General features: G+C 45.2%; 1 protein-coding gene across 1 annotated transcript in view; it reads right to left on the bottom strand.

The window, feature by feature from the left end:
- Positions 1-22218, bottom strand: part of ANO1 (anoctamin 1) — a 69702-nt gene extending 47484 nt beyond the window's left edge. Inside the window, exon 1 of the mRNA XM_030949357.1 lies at positions 22098-22218. Within this exon, the coding sequence (XP_030805217.1) occupies positions 22098-22155 (58 nt within the window). The 5' untranslated portion in view covers positions 22156-22218. The remainder of the gene's footprint in view (positions 1-22097) is intronic.
- Positions 22219-22554: the final 336 nt, after the last annotated feature.

Raw genomic sequence — 22554 nt, 5'->3', positions numbered from 1 at the left:
TTATTTCCAAAATTGTGAGATAAGATTCTCCTGTTCTCTCCATCTTTCTGTTCATTATTCTTTGAGAAATCAGTCCCAGGAAGAGCATCACCAGAGAATCACAAGTGTCACCAGAGGGGCATCATTCTCCCCATGACAAACCCTCTGCACTCTCTCCTTACTACCAGAAATGAATCCTCCTCCACTGAAGAAACACCTCTGAGCACCACAAAACTATGGCCCAAACAAGCAAAACTAGAAATTATAGATTTTCAAACATCATATCTTTTCTGGAGCCAAATCTTCTTTAAATTCCCAAACTGCAGCTGTTCCACCATGGAAGAGCCCAAAATTCATCACAGGCACATGGCCAGTGATGGGCTGCCCAAAGATATTCTGAGTAAGAAAGGAAACAGCAGCTCCTCCCAAGAGCAAGCATTTGACATCAACCCTGAGAGAAAGAGAGAAAAACATTATTTGTTTTCATATTTCCTGAGAAAGACATTGAGGATGTAACCTTGTTATTTATGCAGGGTCAAGGCTTCATCCTAGAATTTAGGAAAAGAATTTATTTTCCCCTAAAGTGTGATTAAGTTTATAAGTCTAAGACAAGTTTTGATTTTGTTTTTTTTCTGTTTTGGTTAGCAGAATAATATTTCACTCTCTGTCTTCTCTTTTTAAAAAAAAGGAAAATGTGCTGTTCATTTATCTGGTAAATGTTTATCCATTCTGTGTTAAAAACCCCTAAACAATAGAATAAAATGGAATTAAACTTTAATATATTGCTTATCTACAAGCACTGAAACACTTAGAAAAACAATACTCTACATGAAGAAAAAAGCCCCGTGTTTTACCAATATGCTTAGGAAAGTAATTGTTTTGGATACACTAAAGGACAGTATCTGTTATTCCATAAACTTGTTCAAAATATGCTGTAAATGCCTATTTACAAAGTTGATTGCTTTTTAATAGCACATACTCTATGCTGGTGGGTTTGTTAAATCAGTTTACAAAACACATTTTTGTCAGCTAGGTTTCTAGTCTCAGGAACAGTCTCTACAATTTTAGGTTTGGGGTTTTTTTTTAACACTCAAGCTCTTTGGAAATTATCTTGAAGTGGTTACTTTTAAATGTGCAATAAATGTATTGCTGGTGGAGAGAAAGGAAAGTTCTGATTGCAGCAATGATGTCAATATTGGTATTTTTAAGGAAGAGAGGGCAACTAGCTTAATAAAAACAAAGGTATTGCAGTCCTGATTGATTTCAAATCTGCCTGAGATAACAATGCTAGCAACATCCTTGGGCCCTTTGCTTTACTGACCTTTTGGGTGTCTGTGGCCTGCAGCAGTGGCTGGTTTTTGTTATGATACTGCATGTTTTGTGTTTGAGGGACAGACAGCATTTAAAATATTTGAACCAGTTGCAGAGGGTGGAAAAAAGATGCTTGATGGGGTAAATATTTGTTTTCATGCTGTCAGATCCAGCCCAATTCAGGATGAAGGCACCTACCTTTCCATGAGGGTAAGGATGGACAGAGGGATGGGCATCTTGCCACAGCATCCCCTGAGCCAACACACACTTGTGATGTTTCTGTATCTACTTGTTTCCTTTGCCTGATTTCAACACAATTTTTTATTTAGGTGAAACTAACTCTTCTTCTCTGAAAACTCTCATCTCTTAACTGTATTCCTTCAGGAAATATTTGTAACTCAGATCAACAGTTTGAGTTCTTTATGCCTTTTCTCCTTGTAGGCTGGTTTCTGCCTGTCCTTGGGACCAGGGACAGGCAGGACAGGGAATGCCACCACAGCACACCTCCAGGCTGTCCAACAAGACCCTGCAAGGAAATCTCAGTGCACAGAGCCAACTCTTCTTGATCGACATCCCACAGTGGTACGGCACAAATCTGTGTTTTGTGAAAGGCTGGGTGCTCCAAAGGTGCTGAAAACTGGAGCAAATGTCAATGTAGGAATGAGTTGACTCTGCCCAAAGCTTTTGGAGTGCCAGTTCCCAGCGGAGGAAATACCTACAGACCCAGGTTGCCACCTCGAACATGATGTTCCAGTGGGAAAAACATCATCACACCTAGGGCAGCCATGAAACAATTCCCACAGCCTCCATCGGGATCTCCCCAGGCTACAAAACATCGGGTGCTTCCTCTATCATCCTTACACTTGCTAATCAGCCATCAGGCTCTTAGAAAGGACTCAGCCCACGACCGTTTAAACAAGATTTTAAAAGCCAGGCAGTAAAAATCAGCCATTTGCAGAAAAATCTGTGTCTGAAATGCCACTTTTCATGGTAAAACAATGTCTTGCTGGTTTGACAGAAAGGCACACTTCTTGCTGATCCTGAGTCTTTTGAGCACCTATATCCTGTTTGGCTTCTCTGTTGAATTTCATCATGAATTTCCCAAATGAATGCCTATTTATTCGGGAAATTCATGGTGTGATTCCCAGAGGTTTGGATGCTCTATCACTTATCCATGTCAATAAACAATCCGGAGCACTGTTTAAATATGGAAACACTTTGTAGCAGCACAACCAAAAGCACTGGCTGTGCTGCTGCTGCTGTGCCTGAGGGAAAAAAAGGGGACAGGGGAAAGGGATCTCTTGGTGAAGACAGCCATTTATCTCTCATTAATCCACCAACACCACTGGGGCACACCACACAGCTGGAAGATTTACAAATTCTGCCCATCCTGCCCTTGAGCTGGAGGCTCTTCTGGTTTGGGTAAGGATATAATTGGTTGCACCATTTACTGGCAGTTCTGCTCTCCCTTTAATTTTTGGATGCCAAAACAAAATCTGTTTCTGCTGATGTCCCTGTGGTTTTGGGGGACACTTGGTGTGGAGAACTTCCAGCCACCAGTGGTAGCAGAGGAGCTCTGAGAGCAGAGCTGCAGAAAGCAGCGTCCAGCCAAGAGGAAGTCAACACCTTAAGGGCAAACTGCACACCCAGTGCCTGCTGTGCACCCTGTGCCCAGACACAGCACGGCTCCTCTGCTTCAAGGAACACCCACAAAAATATCTTTGTCATGACTGTAGAGCCTCCAGGAGCCCGTCAGAGCTCCCAGCAGGGTGTGAAGTGTTCTGCTCAAAGACAGGCTGCTCCTAATCTTCTCCAGGGCTGTCACCTGCCAGCGCCATCTGCCACTGCAGGTGCCTCGGGATTCCTTCAGTCTGTGTCAGTACAACTGTCCCTCTGAGAGAAACAGCTCAGAAAAAGGAAAATTACTATCTAGGGTGTGTCCAGCGAAGATGAACAAGGAACAGCAGCTTTTTTTGGGGGGGGATATTGCCTGCAGCACACATCACCCGTGGTGTCAGACACAGGAACTCAAATTTAAACAGATGCAAAATGACAGAGGGGGTTGTGGCAGTGATGGAGGGAGGAGCTGCTTTTCCTAGGACACAATAAAAGAACTAAAAATCTACCTACCCCCTCATTACCCACTTTTCCCATCCTACACTGGATAGTCAAGAAGACAAAGGGTAATGAAGGACAAATAAAGTGCACAAGTGATTAATTAACATTTAAAACACTCAAAAGCAGGCATTAGAAATGAGGCTCCAAAGCAGAGGTTCATGCCAGGGCAATAGTGGCAAAAAAAAAAAAAAGAATATATAAATAAATTAAAACAAAACTATTTTTGTAATGGTACTTGAGAAATTTATGAATGGGATTCTGTGATGTGGTTGCCCGAAATAGCCAAGATTTGGACATGGTGACCCCAGGAGTTCCTGAGAGCAGCTGGCACAGAGGGTGAACAGAGGGTTTCCCACTGTGCCCTCCCCTGTCCTCTCAGGATGGGCTTTTCCCTCTGAGTGACAAACAGAATTCAGCATCAGCATAAGGCACCTCACACTCGGACAAGGATGACAAATATTGCCCCAAAACCAGCAGCTCCATCCAGAAACCCAAAGGGAACTTTGCAAACCCCACTGGTCAGATGCCTCTTCCTCTACTTTCTTCCAAGACATATTTCCCTGGATTTCTTTTCATTTCTGTTGCTTTAGGCTGTATGCTACACATTTTTCTTGTGAAAAGATGCTTGAAACAGGATAAAGTCCTCCAGGTCAGGCTTTTCCAGCCCTGAGCAGCATTACTACATGTTCCCTCCACAGAGATATTGTGGATTTATGTTTCGTTTATGAGTCCAAGACCCTTCTCTGAGGAACTGCCATGGAACTGGCTAATTATCCCTGCCCAGATGGAGATTTTGCACTTGTCTGGTTCTCATCTCCAGTCCTGGGAGCACATCCTTTTCCAGGAAGATAAGCAACAACAAGTCTGCTTTAACAATGCAAGATTTAAGGCCGCTGGTACCGGATCCAAACCTCCGCAGACACAAAAAGCTGAAGGGGGAGGCACCGACCTCACTGGTTCAAGTTTCAAAAACGTTTTGGTGGGGCAATCTGTCATCAGCAGGCTTTATTTTAGATCTATTATCAACTGTCCTGCCATGTCCAGACTGAAGTTGGCATGGAGGAACAGAGCTGGCATTAACCCCTCTGGGTGATTTTTTTTTTTGGAGGAATTTGATGGAAATACAAACCATATGTGAGCAAATGAAAGCAGTGCTCCTGAGTGACCTGACACTGCACAGATCCAATACCTAAAATTGTGGAATCAGGGCAGAAGTTTGGGTTTCACACAGTAAAACTTAGGAGGAGTAAACCTGGAGGAGATTCGTCTCTGTAAACATGAGAGCACATCTGACATGGAGATCAAAAGGAGAACTTACACTAATTATACTGAAAAACAATCAGTGCTCCAGAACAGATAATAATGAGAAATGAACACTGCAGGAAACTTTGATGTACTTCTTAGATAACTGTGGTACTTTAAAATTGGATGCAGTTCAAACATTTAAAACATGTCAGTCTGAGATCTACATTTCAGATTGAGAATGTGTTGATGCACAAGTAGATTTTAAAATAAACACACGGTGGAGCAGAACACAAACATGGATTAAATTAAAAAAAAAAAAGCGAACCAAAACCTCTGCTCTTCAGTTAAATCTCCCGTGTTGAAGAGGCTTTAAAACCACTTCTTCTTCACACAAGCTAAACCCAAATGCCAAATTTGACTGAAATCTGAATTATGGCATTAATAATTCAGTTTGCAGGCCGGATTGGCTGGGGTGCCTGTTGACTCAGTGCAATTTGAGTCACAGGCACAGCCCAGATGCCACTGCCAGCTCCTGCTCCCACCAGCAGGCACAGCACTGAGGGCAGGACGTGTCAGTCCTGATTGAGGAGAGCACAAACCTTTGGAGATTTCAGCAGGCCATTTGTCTTGCTGATGCTAATGAAGATTTCCCAGGATGGGTAGCTCTGGTTCATTACTGCCTAAGCTGTGGGACCAAGCTGAAAAGATGTTCCCAAAAGCATTAGTAATGACAGGATGAGGAACACAAAGCAAAAGGACAGAAATTTGGAGACTTTGAATCTTCTCTAAACACACTTCCTTACGTTCCCATTTAGCAGTAAAATATTTTCCTGTAACACCCTTCACCAGAAAGTCACTTAAAAGAACATGAAGAACTAAAAAGACAGCTAAAGGCACAACTAAAAAGACAGGTAAGGTTTTTCTAAGACTGCAGCTGAATGAAATATGTGAAGAGAAAAGCCACCACAGGGCAGGAAAGAACCATTCCAACAGCACCATCAATCCATCCATTTACACAAGAAATAATGTCCATTTGATACACTTCGTTTTCACTCTCTGCAGCCAAGCCATGGGATGTGGATTTTCTCAGTATCATGATGTGACTTTTGCTGGGCATCAGAAAACACACAATAAGCTTCAAAATACCATGAAAATTCAGAAATGCTACTAACAACAAAAAGTGTTTCCCCCCCAACACTTTCTGTTTACATTTCCTGTGCTCTGAAGTTTAAAATTCCTATGAAAGTCCCATCTGGGGGCATGGAGAACACAACTGGAAGAGGTCCATGAGCTCCACCAAAAAATGAACATAAAGATAAATTTTTAGAACACTCTCTCTATATAAACTACAAGACAGCACGTGCTGCCAGGATTACCCTTCAGGAACAATATGTGCCAGCACCTCTTGGACTGTTTATGAAATTGGCCATTAAATTTAAACACTCTGGAGGATGGAGAAGAGCCCGTGGCTTGCAGGTTTTATTGTGCTGAGGGGGGCTAGGAGCGTCTGTGACAGCCCCAGGCATGAGCACAGCACATGGGAACAGCCTTGGACGAAGCTGCTCATGTTCCCTGTTGCTCCAGGAAGCAGAGCTTTTCAAATTTAACCAAATTAACCAGTGCTCCTCATTAAGCCAGCCAACCTTAAGGACATTTGACCCAGGGCACGGAGTGGGGCTCCACAGGGGACACGGGGCGCTCTCAGTTGCAGGCATGCACGGGCTTGCTGCCACCAGAATGTCCTGACGCGTGTCCATCATGTCATTTTCAAAACAGCTGCTGCCCATGGGTGCTGCTGCAGTGTTTGATTACATGGAATAAGCACGGAGGGCCCAGTGCTGCTCCAGCTCCCACGCTGGGTTCCTCACAGCCCAGGTGACACAGCACAGCTGTCACCTGCAGGGTGGCTCCTTCCTGCTGCCCACACCATTTATTTCCTGCTGGACTCCATCCCCTGCAGGGCTTCAGGAGCCAACCAAACATGCAGCACGAGAAATCTCAACATGCACCCACCACAAACATTGGTTTCCTTCCCTTAAGAGGCAAAGGAAACAGCTCTCATTTTATTTTCAGGGTGCAACAGCAGCCGGCACCAAGGAAAACAGAGGCAGAAATACTTCTCTAAAGTCCTTTCCAAAAACATTTGCCATCTGCATGCTGGATGATGGACCATGTCCACACACTGTGTGATTCCAGCAGCAGATTTTGGGGATTTCACATTTCTGAAGCAGTCAGGAGTCAAATATTTTTGCAGCCCATAATTCTTTCAATCAATTACTGCCTACTGGTTACAGAAATATTAGAAATCCTACAGTTCATAACTCCTAAGGTCCAAATTCATTATTTGAACACATAAATCTGCTGAGACAACATGCACCTTCTCCTCCACCCTAAAAAGGATTCCTGGAGCCCCCACAGCAAACTCCCAGGCAGCAAGCTCTGTTCACATGGAAAGGGTAAAGAGGAGCAACAATATCAGAGTGCCCCCTATGTTTATAATTATAGCTTTAATAACATTCCACCTCCTTTCTAATTTTTCCCCCAGGTTCCATTTTTGGCCTGTTCTCAGTGACAGCCTCTCACAGGCATTTCCAAACTACAACACATACTTTTGGTGAGCTATCAGTTTCACTTACTCCACGCTGATTTTTACTTGATGGCAGCATTTATTTTTTTTTCCTGGTGGGGCTATGAGTTATTCCCTCCTAAAGAATAAAGCATTTAAAAGATAAGCGATTTCAGAAAGATTTAGCAGGTTTTAGTCATCCAGGTTCCCTTTTATCTGGAGTTTTGGACGGGTTAAAGTTTTACATGGATAGAGGAAGGAATGACAGGATTGAAGTTTTAAGGTATGTGATTGTAGAGTAAATTAGGGTGGAACGAAACAGCACTACCAAGTCCAAGGAGAGGTAAAGGCTGCATGAAACAGACTCAATCAATGAGTGATTGATCAAGTGTTGAAGCAAGAGGTTGCTGAGGAATGGGGCAAGATCTCCTAATGAGCTAAAGCTGTAAGGTCCCTGCTCCTGAAACCACACACAATGGAAAGCAAAGCACTTTGTTGATGTAAGGGCTCAGAAATGCTGCAGTTATAACCCTCATGGGCCAAGTTCATCATTTTACTGTATAAATTCAGTGAAGCAAGGTGGGTCTTATCCTCTTCTTTCCACAGAATTTTTTCACCCTATCTCACAGTGCTGTGCACCACCACTAAAATACAGAAAATGCAAAGTGAAACCCTTCTTCACACAAATTGTGACAAACCCTCACTGCAAGACACCAGCTGGAGCAGAGCATGCTGCATTCAGAACACACTTTGGCTCATGTTTTACAAACCAGCCTCTCAAGCCACACTTTACCAACCAGTGTGGGACCCAGAAGTTCGGAATAAGAAAAGAAAACTCTTCAGGGCTAGGTTATCCTCCCTCTGCTTGGGTCAGACTCCTTGCTCCCTCCTCAGTCACACCTGGAGGCAGGCTGGAGATCCAGCCTGTAGGAATACACTGATTTCCCACCGTGAATTTCTGTGCCCTCCAAACAGGGTGAGTAAATAGTCTCTGAATAAAAATTACCTGTGGATCGTGCCACAGGTGTAAAACAAATCAGGCTGTGCAAGGTGAGAAGCTGGAAAAGAGAGATCACCCAGATCTGCCCTCTTCCAACAGCTTTTTAAAAAGATCCTTTTACCCCCAAGTGCAACATCTCTGGACCACCCAGATGCTCCCACATAGGTCCCAAGAGGATTTTTACATTCCTGGGCACAGCACAAGGCAGAGGGATGGGAGCAGGGGACACATCTCCTACATCCAAGGACTGACACTCCAACAGCATCCAGCTGCTCTCTGCATCCACTGCTTCACTGCTTCCTTCCCAAACATAAGCAGCTACTCACCCCATATCCCCAAGCTTCACAAAGAGCTGGGGCATTATTGCTTTGTTTTTAATGAAAATGAGAAAGTATCAGACATAAAAAAAAAAAAAAAAAAGAAATAAACCCAGAAAGAAAAAGAACAGACACAAAATTAAACAATCTACCTTAAAGTAAACTCTGTGGTGTTATCTGTCTCTTGTCAAAAAGTTATTAGGGCATAAAAGTGACAGACTGTCTACTGAGATACATCCCATGACCAAGTGACACACCTAAAACTTGTCAGAGACTTCCCTCTGTTGATGTGTCTGCTTCTCCTGAGTGCCCACACGTGTTACATTACTGCATTCTCTTGGAGGGTGGGAGCTCTTGATTCATTTGTTGCAGGGAAAGAACATTTCTTTCCCCCACCTGATTTCACCCTTCTGATGTGACAGGTCTTTGTCTGTTCCTCACATAAACCAGAGAAGCCCTCGACTAAAACCAGACTCTGTGTAATTATTTTCCCTTAAAAATAAAATCAATAAAAATGGCAAATATGAACAAAACTGGAACTGATCTATCAAAGAACTGTAAACAAATTTTCCTCCAGTGCACATTCTTCACATTGAGGAATCACTACTGGTCAGTATTAAAAGCAGACAGATGATGTGGTGCTTTGGTGAAAGGGGGGGATGGAACAACTCATGTGGACAAGTTACAGCAATGGGAAAAGGAGATGGTGCCTCAGCCCAGACAGCAATTAGCTTTTGGGAACTCGGTGTCTGGTGTCCAGCCCTGCACGTAGGGCCCCTACAGAACATTTCACATCAGAGCTGAACGACAGGCTCAGCCAGCTCTGCCTGAAAACTGGGCTCTGACCACAGCTTTGATGTGGCTGTGCACTGGGTATGTTCCCATGAAGTTTTAATTCTTGTTGAAACTGCAGGAGGGTGGAGCAAGGACACCAGGAGGGCTCAGGAGAGAAGCGCTGCTCTGGGGGCAGCCTGGAAAGGGTTTCCTCTGCAGTGTAACCAAAAACATTCAGAGGGATTTAAAAACTGTTTGCAGATGAATATCTGTACTTTTTTTCCTGAGGAGAAACTTTAAATGAAAATTAAACTGAGCAAATAAAGCAAGCTAGAGCTATTGAAATAGAAAGTGTACGGATCATGGGAAGGGGAAAAGAGCAGGAGAAATGCTTCACACTGGAAGGTGCACCCAGGAGGGCAAGTACACAGGAGTTTGAGTCTGAGCAAGAGCAAGCTGTGTGTCAGAAACCAGTCTACACCACATCAGCTGGACAGAGAGAGAGAGAGAATCTTACCTATTAACATTGCTAAGACCAGATTCAGCACAAAGATTCATTCTGTTTCTTTAATATCTCCTCTTGGGGAGCAACTGAAACTCTCTTTTCCACACCATGAATATCTACTTTTATTTGCTTTTATTGTCTCAGTGCAACCTGAGTGATGTCAAAGTAGCCCAACAACAGCAAAATGTTTCTTTCCCAATGCTGTGAGGAATCCATAGGCCAGGGTACCAGCATTCCCTGCCTTCCTGGACTGTTCCTCAGAGCATCCCAACACCAACACAGCACTGCTCCACGGAATTCCATCAGCCAGTGGTATTGAGTCAACTAGAAAAGAAAAGTGCCTTCAAACATGAAATGAAGAAAAATCCATCTTCTTCCCAGAAGGAAGTGGAGGAGGCAGCTCAAAGCTGAACCCTCAGAAAACCCTGGTCACAGAGGGTTTTGCCTTTTAATATGGTTTAGATTAAAATCCTATCTGTCTCCACAGCTTTGATGAAAGTCTTGTTTTCCGTGTCAACCGAAAGCAATGAACTAAAACAAAGAACTTGACACACGTACATGTCTCCAATGTACAAACAACTGGCTGTTTCCATAGAAAAACCAGAGAACAAACTGAAATAACTCTAAAAAAAATGAATTCCTGGTCTTGTAATAAAGGCCACATGGTCTGCTCAAGTGAGCACAGAACTGGAGAGGCAAAACTGATCAGTTTAACCCAAACACCAATACTGATTTCACCTCTTACTTCATCTCTTCTTCATCCCAGGACATTCCTGTGCAAACTGCAGGACTCACCTCTTACTCATCAGAGCATTGGCAGAATTAATTATTGAGCATTTAATCAAATCAAACAGTGAATGAACATACCCTGGAGTACGAGTTCACGGAAAACACAAAGCAAACCCAACATCATCGACTGAATTTTTGTGCTTGAATCCAAATCCCTTATCTGTACTCACTGGAACCATTCTGCTCTGGGCCGCACACAAACTTATTTTGTACACCAGAGTCAAACACAGTTCAACAAAGCAGAAAATCAACAGAAACACCATTTGGAAGCTGGATATTACAAACACCTCTTGCAAGATTTTAATACCATCAAATCCTAGATTTTGCCCTGATTTGGGAACAAACTGATATTCTGAACCCCATCTTACAAATCCCACAAGCCTGAACTCAACCTTTCCTCCACTGGGCACCACTATCAGCAAAAAGTCACTGATCAATAATGCTGGCACTGTAAGTTCAAGCAAGGAATAGTACTGGCAAAAGCTTTGGATTTGAGCTGAAAACCCATTTAGTTAAGAATGTTTTATTGTGGAAAAGCACGTGGAAACAGAAAATAAGTTAAAATGATAAAGAGACCTGAATAGAAAACCCGTGGTTATAAATGGAACAGTCGCTGTGAGCAGACAGTTCTGTACATCCACATCTGCTCCAGTTCAAAGTAGTTCATGTGAACCAGGGGAAGGAACTATTTTTTCCTTCAGTGCTGCAAACCTATCTGCAGCCTGGCCAGGCACAGGGTAGGAAGAGGGAGAAACCACCATCAGTGGCTCAATCCAAGTTTCAATGAGATGGAGCTGCCACTAACATCTCTCCTTGCCTTTCCCTATTTCTCTCCCATATTAAAACACACTTAGAAGAGAACAGCAACATTTGCAAACACTTGTGGCAATTAAAGCTGTTTGTTTTTGCTAAAACCAGGCTTAACAAAAGCTCTGTTTTTGTTCCTCTGCTCACAGATAGTTTCTGTTTCACAACTGTCCCTTCTGGGGCTGCTTTGATGATAACGTGGGAAAAGCAGGCAGAACAGTTAAACAGGGAAATAAATATATAAAAATAACGGGGCTGCTCCAGGACTCATTCAGGTTCCAGAGGAGCTCAGATTTCTTGCCTGTGGATTGCTGAAACATTTTATCTACCCACTTTGGTCTTTGTTTCTCTAATATCCTCTTTTCTCCTTCCTTTGAGTCTTTAAAAAATTATTATTTTTTTAAAAAAGTAACAAAGTATCAAAGAAAGCAGTAGCAAGAAAAATGTGGTGTGAAGAAACAGAAAGAGCACTCAAAAAAGGGTGAAAGGTGGAATTAGCTCCCTGTTTTGCTCTGACAGCAACACCACACTTCAGAGGAAAGACACTCCCCTGTAATAATCTGGTCACGAAAAGTATTTATTTGCCTACTCACGTTATTAAATGACTACACACATACAATCCATGGGATTTAAAAGCTTTTTTTTTTTTCTTTTTAACATCAGATCGTTCACATTGAGGTTGAAATATGTTTATAGGGTCCCTGAGTTTCTTTGCCACAGGAAAAACATGAAACTTCCCGCAAACAACTCCGCTCCTGGCGGAAAACCCGCTCGAGGCAGTCAATACCCAGTAATTGCTGGACTGAAATCAATCACAAGCTCCCAGGAACTGCTTCGGCTGGGTTTTGCTTTAAAGACTCAGTGCTGCGACTGATGAGAAGCTGAAATCCTCAGCCACCATTAGACATCGCTTCCAAAGTGGAAGGCAAAGCCTCTGCTGGAGCAGAGCTGCCGAGAAGCTCCCCGAAAGGCAGAGACCTTCCACCAAAGAATCCTGAAAAGCCCTGACACAGATGCACAGAGAATGAAGGGGCAGGGCTGGGGTGCCAAATGCTGCTCCTGCCAGGTGGAGAAAGCTCTGTGCAGGGTGGGAAGGTGCTGCAGATTCCCTTGGGCACAGAGGCATGGCCACAGGGCACATGGAGGGTCTCCTGCCCAGCTGCCCACCTCCCACCAAAACCAGGGCTATTTGTGCACTTAAGTGCTTCTCTGGATGAGGGCCAGAGGGCACAGGGAATTGCAGGACACAGACCCCAGGAGCTATTCTGAGAAAATGCGCTGAAGAGGGAGAAAAAGGAAAGCTTTTGTTAATTTACATTATCAAGGCAACAAAGATCTTGCTTTGGAAACGATAATCTGGTTCTTTTAACTGAGAGCTTCTTAGCAAGATGCTACAAAGATAAGTTTTAAAAATTAAATTATTTTATCTGCCATTTAGGAACAATTAGCTTTAAAAGGCTTAGATTCGATTTCTATGCCTCTGGTATGTAACCAGATGATGTTTAAAATCTAAACCAAAACCTGTTTCTGCTCTTCCTCTGATAATTAGTAGATGGTCTCTGGTTTTCATTATCCAACTATTCATTTATACTGTTAGATGGGCTTAAATGGTTAAGATTAATCAAAAATACTTTATCACAACACACAAAAGACAAGTCATTATGGCACTGTAAGAACAGAGCACAATTTCTCTTGCTGCCAATGACTTGTCATTATTTTCAGCATGTTTGAGAGAGCAGATTCATTCTCAAAAGAAAATTATCAGCTGCAAATTTACAAAATAAGCTATTTAATTTTGAGTTATTCAATTTTATATTTATTTTATATTTAATTTATTTTGAACTATTTAATTTTGAGGAGTGTGATGGCACTCCTCAGTCCCCTACAAAGTAAGCAACAGAGTGAATAAGCACAGCCTGATAGTTCAAACTCCATTTCTGCAGTAAGGAGCACCCAGAACAGTTTCACCCTGTGTGATCTGGGCCAGACACAGAGCACTCTGCTTCTTCCTCCCCTACACAGTGCACAGGATCTTACCCTGGACAAATGTTCTCTTCTCTCAGCTGGATCCATTTCAAGTGAACTGAAATGACAGTTCTTGTTTTCTGTTGCCTGTCAAACCCATAAATTCAACATTTTCATTCTTTTCATATGCCACAAGTTCTGAAACTTGAATGCAAATGCAAATGGAGTGATGGGCTCTCACGATATCTCCCTAAAGTTTGTGAAGTCCTCCAAGAGCTGTGGATACAGAAATGCCTTCTAAAGCATTTACAAAAGGGCTGGGACATGATTTTGGTGTTCAGCCTCTTAACCTGGGAGTCAAAGGAGTATCTCCTGTGTATCCTTGAGTACAATTGTTCAGAAACAGGATCTGTTCCTATTCCAAAAGCCCAAACATCATCTAACACCTCAGGGCACATGAAGTCAAATATTTCTCCAAAATGACAGAATGTGAAATCCATGGCACAGGAAGAGTTGTCTCTGTTGGCTGAGGTGTGTCCTGGCAAGGCACCTCAAGCTGCTCTCTTGTGCCTTTAGCTGGCTTCAGCTTTCTGGCAAATGGATTATTGACGGCAATAAAGATTCAGAGATGCAATAACATCTCAAATCTATGTCCCTGTCAGTGTCCATGCTATACCCTAAAAGACAAATTGTGGCAGCCTGCAAACAAAACCCTGCTACTGCAGTGCTGATATCCAAAACCCCAGAAACCTTGAAATGAAAGTTAAGGATTACTCAACTCACACGCTCTGTACAATCAGTTATGGTGATTAAAAAAAAAACCCATGGAGTATGTGGACACTCACTCTTCATTATTCTGTTTGCCACTGAGGTACTCCCAAGATATATCCTGGCAAAGGAAATGATGCTCAGCATGTTTTAACTTAGATTACTCACCATTTTTAATGAGGGAACAAAATTACAGCATCTCCTGCTACTGTTGTACAGAGGCAGCCTTAAATTTCACCCAAAGGAGACCTCTACCTAAAATTCCTGATAACAGTAATTTATTTTCAGATCTGTTTAATTCAAATTTATGGTTGGTTTGGGGCAGAAGCATGATGAACTGACTGCATGCCCTGGGAGAATAAATTTGTGAACACACAATGCTTGAGCTGATTAAAGAAGAGTAAGTGTTGCTTTGGATGTTGGTCTGACAGACCTTAGGGACAGTGTGAGAGGAATAATTGACTGGAATCTCACTTTTATTACTTTAGTGATCAATTAACCTTAAGAATTCCACTTCTAATGATTTTTTAATTTTTTAACTCTTTGCACAGAGCCGCAAGGTCTTACCACACTGGAGGCAGATGCAGAAAGCAGCTTTGCCCTGCATGCTGCCCATGCCACGTGTGAGGCCCCTGAGGCACAGCACCAGAGCCAGCCCTTTCCCTCACTGACCCCAGAGCTGCAACGCCGCACACCTGGCGAAAATCCTGGAAAAAGCCTGGCTCCACATCCTTGCTGTGTGACTCAGGCTCCTTTCTGTTTATACTCTCGTGAGCTGAAGAATGATGATGACTAGTAGCTATATAGATAAATAAAGTATATTAAGTCACAGGAAGTAAAAAGGGAAAACCATTAATTTATTTTTAGAAACCTGTTCTTGCCATTCATCAGAAGAAGAACATCCAAAAGTTTGCGGCGAGATACAAGCATCTGGATGGGGTTTGCTGACCACATACCAGCATTCAGGCTACTCACAGAGAGGCATTTGCCTTCTTTAGACCTGTCCCAGACTCTGTGCCAGGAACAGAGGATACAGACAATAACGGAGTAATCTCCACTAGCAGGAAAGGGGGCTGTCACCACACAGCCTGCAGATCCTTGGTCTCCCCCTCCCAGTGCTCCTGCAGTACATTCCTCCCTCCAGATGCACCTTGGCACCAGCTGGTCCATCACAAATAGGAAATGGATAGGAAGGTGTGTGCTGTCCACACAGCTCCCATCAGCAGTGCCCACAGCAGGTCAAACACCAAGGAAAACGTCCCAAGGTCCAGATGGACAGCCCAAGGTCCTGTGCCCGGCTGGGGCAATCCCCAGGCACAGGGAATGGACTGAGAGCAGCCCTGAGGAGGGGACTCGGGGCTGCTGGCTGAAGGGAAGCCCAGCTTGAGCTGTCAGGGTGTGGGGGCAGCCCAAAGAGCCAAACATGTCCTGGGGCGCCCCAAAACCAGCGTGGCAAGCAGGGTGAGGGAGGGGGTGCTTCCCCTCTGCTCTGGGGCCCCAAGGTGGAAAGGATATGGACGTGCTGGAACAAGTCCAGAGGAGGCCATGGAGATGCCCCAAGGGCTGGAGCCATCTGTGGAGCCAGGCTGGGACAGCCGGGGCTGCTCAGCCTGGAGAAGAGAAGGCTTTGGAGAGACCTTAGAGCTTCTTCCACTGCCTAAAGGGGATCCAGGAGAGCTGGAGAGGGACTTTGGACAAGGGCCTAGAGTGTCAAGACAAGGCGGAATGGCTTCAAACAGGGAGGGCAGGTTCAGATGGGATATTGGGAAGGAATTGTTCTCTGTGAGGGCGGTGAGGCCCTGAAACAGATTCCCAGAGAATCTATGGCTGCTCCATCCCTGGAAGTGTCCAAGGCCAGGCTGGACAGGGCTTGGAGCAACCTGGGATAGTGGAAGATGCCTCTGCCCATGGCAGGGGGTGGAACAAGATGATCTTTAATGCCCTTTCCAACCCACACCAGCCTGGGATTCTGTGACCATGGCAGTGCTAATCAAAACCAAAGAGGTGATTAAATCTGGATGCTCAACTCCCAAACACTGCATGAACTCAGGACAGGACACCCCCACACCCCTTGCTTCCCCTCCTCTTGCTGGTTTTCCCAAAACAGCACCAATCCAACAGTGGAAACCTTTTGGGGCCAACAACGCCGTGCCGCACTCGTGGTTGAATTTAATGGGATTTGCATAAAAGCTTCCATCTCTTGTGGCCTGCAGAAGTTATTTTTTTTCTGGGCAGTCATACCACAATCATAAAGTCACACAATATTTTGAATCCTTGCCTTCCAAAATCCGGGAAGAATTGCAAGGCACGCTCATTGAGATGTTGTGTGGTGCGTGGGCAGCCAAGATGCCAAAGTGCAAATGGTCACACACAAATACTCAGGAGGTTTTTCTCTGACTGTTAGAGCTGCTCTGGACAAGTGTCTTTAACCACCCTTACTTCAAAGTAGTAAAAACCCTACAACTTTGCATGATGCTCAGTCCTGAAACTTCCACCTTGGCTCCCTTTCCACTTCTTAAGAAAAATTATAGAACTCCTACAGTATCATGTTGAAAAGTAGAGTTTTAAAATGTATTCAGAGTTCATTATTTCACCTCTGTGATGCCACTGAAGTCACTATCTGCTCACTTTTCCTATTCAATTTTTAACAATGTGTCCTGAATCTATTCTGAAAATGTAATTTAGTTGCTAGACTTTTCTCCTTTTTTCACTAATTGAATGCTGTGAAATGTATTTCTCTCTCCCTGGCACATTTTCTCTTAGTAAACCTTACTTATCAACACACGGATCCCTATTGCACATTGCAAGCTTGTTCTGCAAGCAGGACATCAGCTGACGTCAGTGAAGATGTACAAGGGGCACCAAATATTTTGCAACATGTTTAGAAAGCAGAGATTTTTCTTGTTTTAGTCTGTACTCATCAGGATACAAATAGAGGGAGAGGTGAACCAGCAGGACTGGGAGCCAGGAATACATAATTCAGATTGCTGTGTATCACTAATGTCACAATGGAAGTCCAAAAATTTATAGGATATGAAAAGAGCAGTTAATGCCTGCTAACCACTTAGGCTTTTCACAACAGAGTTCAGGTTTTAAAACTCCCTCAGAGCACTCACAGTTGTGTGGAAAAAAATCATAGGTGTTTGTGTCAGTTTAAAAAAAGAAAAGGTTCTGCCTTTTCAGAGCTGCAGTCTGAAAGGCCATCTCAGTAATTGTATACTTTATTAATATACCACTGATAGGAACAAGAATGTACATCCAGGTCCTTGCACAGATAGAGAGCTGCCAAGAATAAATCAGATATGTAGATAAGGTAAGCAGGCAAAGATATTAAAGAGGAATGGCACTGGGTCTGGAGTTACTGCTATCTTTCCATCAATTCAAATCTGGAAAGAGTTTCTGCAATGGCTGGAAGGACAGACTGCCAGCAGAAGGTCCAAAAAATGTGAACTGTGGGAGTCTGAAGAAGACAGCAAACACTGGCATGTGGGCCAGCCACAGAGGAGAGGCAGGGACAAGGCACTGGAAAGAGCAAAAGAAGCTGGAACATGGAGCACACGGAGCAGCACAAAGGGCACGGAACAAAGGCGAGGTGAGGACGGAGCAGGGACACGGTTCAGCTGCTGCAGAGAAAGGCTGGAGGATGCAGGGAGCTTAGGGGGCAGGGAGAAGGGCTGGCCCTCCCACCAGGATGGAGTACTACTTTCAGAAATAGAGGGATGAGGGATACAAATCAAAGGCTAAACCAAATAAATAAGAGTCTATTTCCCCGAGGGCACGCGGGCTCGCCCAGGACGCAGCCTGGTGACTAATGCAGGCCAGCAGAGGAGCTCTGCTTCCTGCACATCCCGAGCCTCACAGACAGTGTGGTTGTTGCTAAAAGGCCCACACTGACCATAAATTACCTCGCAGGAACAATGGAGACTCCACTATCTCTGTGCTCTTCTCAAAGCACCAGAACAAAGTGGCGCAGTGTTAGTGGCATTGCTCACATCTAGCAGCTGGCACAAGATGACTTAGCACCACTGAAAATAACCCCGTGACAGGGCCCCAGCAAAGCTGCCAACCCCTGAAAGTTTGTCATTTGTAAAGCCCTCTCCCTTTGGGATTTGTGTCTATGACAGAACTGCAAGTCTGGTCCTGATCTCCAGCTTGGCTGCAAACATGGGTGAGGTTGGGGAGGTGAATAGCGCCGTGCCAGCCGAACACCTTCTGCAGTCTCAGAAATCACACAGAGCTCTTTCATCCCACTCTGCTGACTTGGCTTTTGTGCAATAATATGTGAGGCTGTGAGCAGAAGGGCTTTGTCAGAATCCCTGAAAGCACTCACAAGAAATAAGGAGAGTGGTGACTTCCATTCCTGGAGCTCGCTGAACCAGTGGTGCACCTACGCCGTGACCCAACAATTCTACATGAAAGGCAAGTTTTGACAGTGTGGATACTTCCAATTCCCAATCATCCTGCTTGAGGACACTGCTAAGGACTTTGGACAGGCTTCCCAGATCTCATCCCTGTGCTGACTGCCCTCTGTGGCAGACGAGGGTATTAGCAGAGGAGTCAGCCTTCCAAAGGCACGGGGCAAAGATTCCCGAGTACCTGGACAAGAGGGAGCACACTGCTGAGCTCTGTGACTCTTTCCCCAGGAGCCACAGACCTTGCTGTACAGTGTGATACAAGCACCTCTTCAGCACTATGATCTCGGTGAGAACAGCTCCTTCCTGCTGAAGAGGTCTCTGCTCAGGGCTGAGATCCCCGGGGATCTCACCCAGGACCCAGCTGTGTGAGATGCCAAACCCGCCCCGGTTAGTGACAAGTATCCCCAACAAAATGGGAGTGGGGCCAAACTTGGCTTTCATCAGCCTTTCACACAGTAAAGTCCTCAAGCTTTTCATGCCTATCACAGCCCCTTCCTTTCTTCCTCTGCCCAAAGTGACCCTAATTAAAAGTGAGCCTTATTTTCCAACTGCAGCACACGCCCAAGCGTTTCCTTTTCCCAAAACTGCCAGAACCCAAAGGGTGCAATTCGAGTCAAAAGGGACATTTTTCCCTTCCCCATGCCAACAAACACTGCTGCTTCCCAGGGTTACTCTGCTGCCAGCCTTCTGTTTTGGCACATTGCTCTCCCCCATATTTCACATCACACACACGTGCAGCCTCAGCGTGTGGCCCCAGAGCTCCCCACCTTCCTCCCAGCACATCCACCACACCTGGCTCCACCATGCCCCCTTCCCCACACCCTGAAGCCCTATCAGAGCTCCCAGGGAGTGCCAGCCTGGGGCAGGACAGGGAATGCTTCCCCTGGCACACGCCTGCACCAAGCCAGAGCCGCTGTCCTGGCTGCGTGCACGCTCACCCCAGGAATTAATAAGTTATTACGACAAATTAAAATATTCAGTTAATGATGTGCATGACTGCAAGTTACAGAGCTGGAAAAGAAGTCCTAATTAAATCAATACAGTTATTAGTCCCTTGTCATCTCTGATTAATTATTAGCTTAATGCACTCCATCATTTTCACTGTTAATGGAAAGAGCTGCAGTGCTACCAGGGGAAGCTGGGCTGTACACTCCAGAAACCTGCGGAAACATGCTGGAACTCCCAGCTCTGGGCTGAACAAGGTCTTTCAGAGAAGAGAGGAAGAAACATTTCACTTTTGGGGGCACTTGTCTGACATCATTTTAGGTTGTTTTCAAAGGGGGCAGATGTTTGCTCAGGGGATTTTTGACTGCTGAAAGGTTAAGGTGTAAAGACTTGACTTCTAAAGCTGGGCTTAGTCCCAGGCACTTGTCCCAGTGCCTCCAAGCTTTTCTCTGCAGTGACAGGATATCACTACAGTCCTTTAAGGAGCCAACATGCCCCTGCCTTGCCCCAGAGCCCACCCCAGTGGTGACCCTCATCCCATCCTGACCAGATGCACTCATTAATTCGCCCATGCACAGAGAAGGAGTGGGCACCACAATAAGCTGGCAGGCATCAGCTGTGGAGCCTGGCTCCTCAGGGCACAGATGTAGCTCGGGACACCTGTCCTTTCATGCCACCGACAGGGCCAAAAATAATGCGCTGAGCTCACTTTTCTCCTTGGTAGTGATAACTGAAACAGTACTCTGGATTTAGGCAACAGATAGTGTCGACCCAGAGCTCAGGGGAGCACAGCTTCCCTTCTGCTTTCCTGTCTTCCATCATCCCTTCACTGCGCTCAACTTTTTCCCAGCTCCTCGCAACGAGCAGGTTTCCTTTGCTGCCTGCAGGAGGATTTTTTTGAGTGCAAAAACTTCAAGGATGGGTCTTCACAGGTCTCTTCAGCAAGTCACAAAGTGAATTTGTGCTACAAATGCTGCTATTAGACAGGAGCTTTGTTTGAGAAACAGCTTTTACAAACAAGCTCTTTTGGATAAGTTATCAACAGAAATACAAACACACGCTGCCGAGAACAAAACTGCTCCTTGAACTCATCAATGAATTGTTCATCCTGCTAAGGGGTGATTCAGTAAATTAAATAATGTCACTGTAAAAGGCTGTGCTTCTCAAAGATAAAAAGTCACTCAAAGGATTTCTCAGGACTCTCACCACCCCATCGCTGCGATTACCTCGTGATGAATTGCCACCTGCCCCATGAGTAATGGTAGTTCCCAGTGCCATTTTATCATTTAGTCTTCTTACTGATATCTCTGTTAATGTACTGCCACAACACTTCAGCTTCCCATGATCTACCTGCCTTCCACTGCAGTTGTGCAAAGATGGAGCCCCTTATTTCCAGGAAGAAGTTAAGGTGGGACAACCAGTGTCATGCAGAAACCCTGTCCCCTGCTCCTTAGATATAAATCCCACCTGCTTTGAGTTGAACATTAAAGAAAAAAGTTTAAATTCTGAGTGCTCTGGTCAGCCTAGGTTTGATGAGTAAACAGCATTTCTTCTAGAAATGGGCTGAACTCCAGTGAAATATTTGGCTATTTAATGAGCAGGCTCTAGGATAACGGTTTTCGTGGGAATCCAAAAAGTGGGAGTAAAGAAAAGGGCTCCCCGCGCTATTCTTAGCTGCAAACAGCTAGATTTGGAATTTTGATTGTAAAGCATGGAATTTATAAATGGTGCCATGCTAAATTTACTTCATTTGTATACAATTCAGCCGGATAATCAGAAGTGTTCCAGCATGTTCCTGGTTAGCATCTCGGTTCTGGTTTTATTGTCTCCGAGCTGGTAGAAAAAATGCGCCCAGTAAATAGTGCTTGCAAAATTTGTGTCCCAGCGCGTGTGCACCAAGGTTTTCTATACAGAGATTTTATATAAATGCGCATGTGGGTGCACATGCACGCACACAGACACCCAGCCGTGATTTATTTCTAGAGGGAAGCCAAGGAAATTCCCACCCCCTACCATTTAAACGATCTGCTCTTTGGCTCCAAACATTCTGCAACTTCTCAGCCAAGGAATGTATTTTCCCCTTCCAATATAGATAATTTATTTTGCTGAGCACATTAGTTAATGATAGCGAGCTACATGATTTAGTCAGTTCTGTAAAAACATTACTGACGATCTCAGACAGATCCATTTCATTTAGCAAGCTGGTTTTGGTTTTTTTTAGCTCGTCTTCCGCAGCACAGTGTGAATTAACAGCAATCATAAACTCAAGGATTTGTCACATATACTTCGTACTCCGGCAATTTTTCATAATTAGATTGGCTTTCCGCCGTTAGACGAGCTTTTAATTATGATATTAATATAGGTTAAAAGGACTTTACACTGCTTCACGCTTCGGGGAGCGGGAGGTGCGAGACGAGCTATTTCATTTCACCGCTACTCCGCGGCGATTATGTCGGGATTTTTAAAAATAGTCGATGAAACGCTAATAATAAATCCCTTATCGGGGCAGCCGGGGCGCGGAGCCCGTCCCCGGCCGGGCAGGAGCGCGCCCCCATCCCGCACCTTCCCCAGCACAGCGGCGGCCGAGACTTACGCGGTCCCCAGGGCGCGGCGGCCGGCAGCCTGCGCAGGTGGATCTCATCCTTCTCCATCGCCCGTCCGAGCTCCGCAGCCCGCCTGCCACTTGGTACCAAAGTGAACTTGCCAGGATCCCTCCTCCCGCCGCTCCTCCTCCTCCTCCTCCTCCCTCGTTCCCCCCTGGCTGCCGGGGCGGGCGCGCTGCTCCGGGAGCGGCTCCGCGCAGCGCCCCGCCGCCCCCGGGCACACTTTAAATACGAGCGCCGGGCCCGCCGGAGCGCGGCCTTCCGCGGGGAGCCGGCCCTCCTCCCGCCCGCCCTGCCCTTCCTTTCCTCTCCCTTCCCTGTCCCTTCCCTCCCCGGTGACGCCGCGGCGCTCCCCGCCCGGCCGCCCCCGCGCAATCCCCGCACGTACCTGCGGCGGCGGCGGGGCTGACCTTGGGCGCGGGGCGGCGGCGCCGGAGCGACGGCGGC

Source organism: Camarhynchus parvulus, chromosome 5 (assembly GCF_901933205.1).
Source record: "Camarhynchus parvulus chromosome 5, STF_HiC, whole genome shotgun sequence".
NCBI lineage: Eukaryota > Metazoa > Chordata > Aves > Passeriformes > Thraupidae > Camarhynchus > Camarhynchus parvulus.
Note: the sequence above shows the minus strand (reverse complement) of the source record. Positions and strands in the feature narration are given on the sequence as shown.